The 4,515-nt window shown below is 42.9% G+C and overlaps 1 protein-coding gene across 1 annotated transcript in view; it reads right to left on the bottom strand.

Moving 5' to 3' along the window:
* ephb4a (eph receptor B4a) overlaps positions 1-3,841 on the bottom strand; it is a 40,016-nt gene extending 36,175 nt beyond the window's left edge. The window contains 1 exon segment of the mRNA XM_042092750.1: positions 2,929-3,841. Within this exon segment, the coding sequence (XP_041948684.1) occupies positions 2,929-3,007 (79 nt within the window). The 5' untranslated portion in view covers positions 3,008-3,841.
* Positions 3,842-4,515: the final 674 nt, after the last annotated feature.

The raw sequence follows: 4,515 nt of genomic DNA, 5'->3' as shown, positions 1-4,515 counted from the left end.
ACTTCATTCCCCGTGTTGAAGTTGAGCAGTGGGAACTGCTGGAGATTAGAATGCAATGCTGGGATGCCTGTTTAACTCCTCAAGAAGCTAATCATGGGATTAAGACCCAGTGGTTGAAAAAGGGAGAGAAAGAGAGAGAGAGGGGGAGAGAGAGGAGGAGAGAGAACAAGAAAAGGTTTGGGGGTAGAGAAAGAGTGGGTGAGTGACTGAGAGAAAGAAAGAGAGAGAGAGAGAGAGCAGAGGAGGGAAGGGGTTGCTTTAAATGCAAATCCCTGTCTTATAAAAATCGGTTCCGTTTAAAGGGATTTCTGGGAAGAGATCGGCATATCCACAGCGGGAGAGGACAGGGCAAGAGGAAACATTGCTGCCATTTTGGCAAAACCAAAAAGAAAATCCTGAAAGACAGAGTAATACAATAAAATATTGTCTTTCAAAGTGTGTTTATGTGTGTGTGTGTGTGTGTGTGTGTGTGTGTGTGTGTGTTCGTGTGTGTGTCTGTATGTGTGAGAGAGAGAGAGTGAGAGAAAGAGTGTACGTACAAAGCATCTGCATAATACCCAAGAGAAGTATTTTTCCCTCTCACTCTTTCTCTCTCTCTTTCTCTCTCTCTCCCTTTCTCTCTCACTCCTTAAGACACACACTCCACCACTAGAGTGCTTCTTGGGCAGCACATTTGCAGTCCCTCCAGTTAAAGGGTCTGTCACTACTGTGTGTGTGTGTGTGGGGGGGGGGTGAACCAGAGGGAAAGATGACTCCTACAGTAAAATGCAAAGAAGAAGAAAAAAACAAGAGAAGAGAGAGGGGTGGAGGGAGGGGGATAAAAGAAGAAGTGGCATAAGGTGGGAAGGATAAGCCCTCTTAAAAGTGTCTTTTCAAGGGGTGGCAGAGTGCGAGGGAGTGCACAGGAAAGACTCAGAGCCCCAGCACCCATCCAATCAGGTGGAAAGCCATTGTTACGTTTCTTTTTCCTGAAAACTTTCCCGACAAAAGGTGGCACAGATTTGTAACGTGAGCTCGGCGGATCAGGCCTCCGGTTTAATCTTGAAGGGGTTTAAGCCCACAAAGACTCAGGAGAAACCCAGAGGCCAGAATCCAATCTACCTCCTGTGGCTTCTATTTCTTCTCCCCTACACCAAATTAATCATTACAAGGTCTGCCAAGAAACTGGACACAGTCCTGAGACTTCATAGACTGCATGGGAGATCAGTCCGACAGTGTTAAAAGTGAATGAACAAGTAACCAGGCTCAGAATGACTACAGTGCCAAATTCAGGGAGTAGGTTATTTCTCACACACTTGCAGGTCCCTAGCTTACCAGGTTTAGCTAACCTGGTATATTTGAAAGAAAGAATGTTAAACAAATTACTACCATTCCTGCCACCAAATCATAAAAAATATTCAGTCACGCCTTTATGTAATTACACAGATTATTTAAATTGATTGAGATTGTTTTCCTCGCTGGTGAAGGTGATTTATTAGAGAAGTGCATATTTACAACACGTTTATCAGTTTTCACGGGCAGGGTGAGAAGGATGACATGTTTCCATCTCACGCTGTTATTCCCTATTACATCTGTGGCTAGCCACCTCCTCAATCTTATTAATTCAATCCTGGGCTTGCATGGAAGCGCATTATCAGTGTCTGTCACACACAACAGTTAATTGATTACAGATAGCCGGGCCCAGGTGTCTCCACTGCGGCGTGTAATATGGAACTAATCCTGTCCATCCCGGATCGATTGGAAAGCCTATACTATCCAACTTAACGGGTCAGTCTGGTTACGCCTATGTCCACACCTGAAAAGGGGTCACCTTTCCTACTCAAAATTACGCGTCTGCCATGTTATCTGTCAGCTTGTGTTATAATTTGGCCCATAGAATCACATCATTCAGATCAGGATGTGTTCTGCTCTCAATTCTGTTTCTCAAACTCAACTTCGGTCCTAAAGGACCAACCCGTGGTCAGACCACCCAACTTTCACTCTGCACATGTATGGTGAGGTATGTGTGCGTTATCTAGATGAAATGGTGGAGTTGGACCAGCTACGCTGCATAGAGCGTTGTTTCCCCAGTCATATTTATGTGCCAATTCTTCCATTCCAAGGAGTGAAGGCAGAATTGTTCCTGAAATGTTTAGTTGGCCAATAAGTAGTAAAACAAAACGCCATGGACCAAGGTATTTCTCGCAATTGAATTACAATACAGCCTAAACGTTTCATGATGACAACCTTTACAACCCTGGGACATACTATAGAAGTATCATACTATTTTGGGACATAATATAAGTACTTTAAGACTGCAGTAGTATAGTACTACTCCTGTACTAGGAGCACTATATAGGGTAAGGTTATTATTGAGGTATTATGTTTTTCTTATGGGAATATTTATCATGTCAGGACAAAAATGTGAAAGGTTGTTTTTTTTTCAAGTGTTCTTTACAGATGTATGTTACTGGCTGACTTAACGCACAAACTACTTGTGGATTTTGTGCGGATGCATTTTTTTTCTAGCAGATTTAGCAATTGTGGGTCTAATGAACGCGTCAGGTTGCAGGGTGCATTAACACAACACCCAGGGACATGGCAAAAATTAAGGAGTAGCCTAGTAGCATTTTAAAAGGTGCCACATTAGAAGAATGGGTAACTTCCGCTGTTAAAAGTACCAACAGGCCAACAGTGTGACAACGAGGGAAAAAAACATGCTGACATTAGGCCTAAATACAACATTTCCTAGAGCCAACAATTGCATCCCGATGACACACGTGTAAGGCTAGTGTTTATGTGTTATAAGGAGAGGATATGACCTGAACAATCAATAGACTAGTTTATTGGACTGATTTGCTGGTTCTACTGAAATAATGATGAATAGCTTCTTTGTGAAGGGTAACGTGCAGTTGTCCAGCTGTAGGTAACATGTATCAAGCAACATACCTTCCTCTGTCCGCGCCAAGAGCAGGCACCTCAGGAGGACAATCCAAAGCAAGGTGACATCCATGGCCAGAATCTCCATGTTGGTATAAAACCTGCGAAATATCGGCTTCGTACTTTTTCCCAGATGGAAAGGTGGTCACAAAATGGTAAATGGATTGGGATTCCGGAGGTACTGTCAGCTGGGTCGTGTGCCCATTGACCGTGCTTGTACCCACATCGGTGATAGGCGATAGCTTTTTCTCTTAGTTCAATTTTTAAGTGGTAACCTACCAAATAATTCGTTAGATTAGTCTGGAATGTGAAAATGCGCGTATTGATCTTTCAGATGGAAAGGAAGAACGTCATCATTAATGTAGGTCCACTTAATAATTTAACGTCTGATTGAAAAACTTTCCGTAAAGTAAAACTATAAAATAAGGTATCTTCAGAGTATGTATTTTCCCCTTTACTTGCCCCGCTCGATGCATAAACTATAGCGCACGCGACCGGAGTGAAACATGCATTATCCTCAGAAGACTTCGATGCTCTTTGTCAGCAGTAGTTTTCACAGTTCTTGTGCTGGAGGCTCCTCTGTGATGGATTTACTTTATGAGTAAATACGCTACACCGTATATTGGTAAACACCTTATCAGAACTGTAGTATGGTCCATCCACTACGAATCCCAGTCATATTTCCCCGAGTGTTTGGAGATTTTCCGTCATGAAAGAGTCCGTTTTTCACCCAAATGGCCTTACAATTAATGCCTTTGGGGAAGTGGACCGTAATTCCTCTTAATTTTTCAAAAGACCTGAAATAACAAGGCGAAAATATACACAAGCGAAGAGATGGTACGGGGAAAATTACTAAAGGACAGGAAAACAAATAGAAAACACGGGTAGCGTTCGCCTCCTATTCCCACACCACTTTCCTCACTCTGTGCCACTACGATGGACAAGCCCGGTAAAGCTGCCCCAACATCGGCAGCCTGTTCACATCCCCGCCCACTTTCACGCCATCAGTGTGTTCTATAGGCTTTCCCCCCCGCCAGTCAATGTAGAAAATGAATATCGTATGAATATCTCAGAAACTACAGCCTATTCGATATTTGGGACATAAGGGTGATTAACACAAATTAATAGACTGTCTTCTCTTTCTCGCTCCAAACATAGACAAGCCTACTTTGTCGAATCTTCACCAATGCAATCATTTGTCAGGGTAAAAACTTTCCTGATGGAAAGATGGAATCCTTTCTGTGTCTAGAAAGGGCAATACGCGTAGTTTTTTAAATAGGGAGCGCCACGATTTTTTTTTGTCAATTAATGTTGCCCTGCAAAACACATACCCTTATTTTTTGTCTTGTCGAGTGAAACCAGACAAGAGGAGGTCTCTCGGTTCCTATGCAAATATCTTTTTTCCTATACCAAACCACTTTATGGCGGCTATGTGGATTGGTCTGTTATTTGCTTGGAAAAGAGGGTTCCGTAGGGCAACCTATTCAGTAGCGGCGCCTTTTCATGTAAATGTGCCCACTCGCCTCCTCTTTGTAAACTATTATCAGCCGTGGTACGTGTAAGATGAGGTGAGAAAAATGACAAGCGTTTTGCTAC

The sequence above is a fragment of the Alosa sapidissima genome, chromosome 5, assembly GCF_018492685.1.
Source record: "Alosa sapidissima isolate fAloSap1 chromosome 5, fAloSap1.pri, whole genome shotgun sequence".
Classification (NCBI taxonomy): Eukaryota; Metazoa; Chordata; class Actinopteri; order Clupeiformes; family Clupeidae; genus Alosa; species Alosa sapidissima.
The sequence above is the reverse complement of the archived record's forward strand: the minus strand, read 5'-3'. Positions and strand labels throughout refer to the sequence as shown.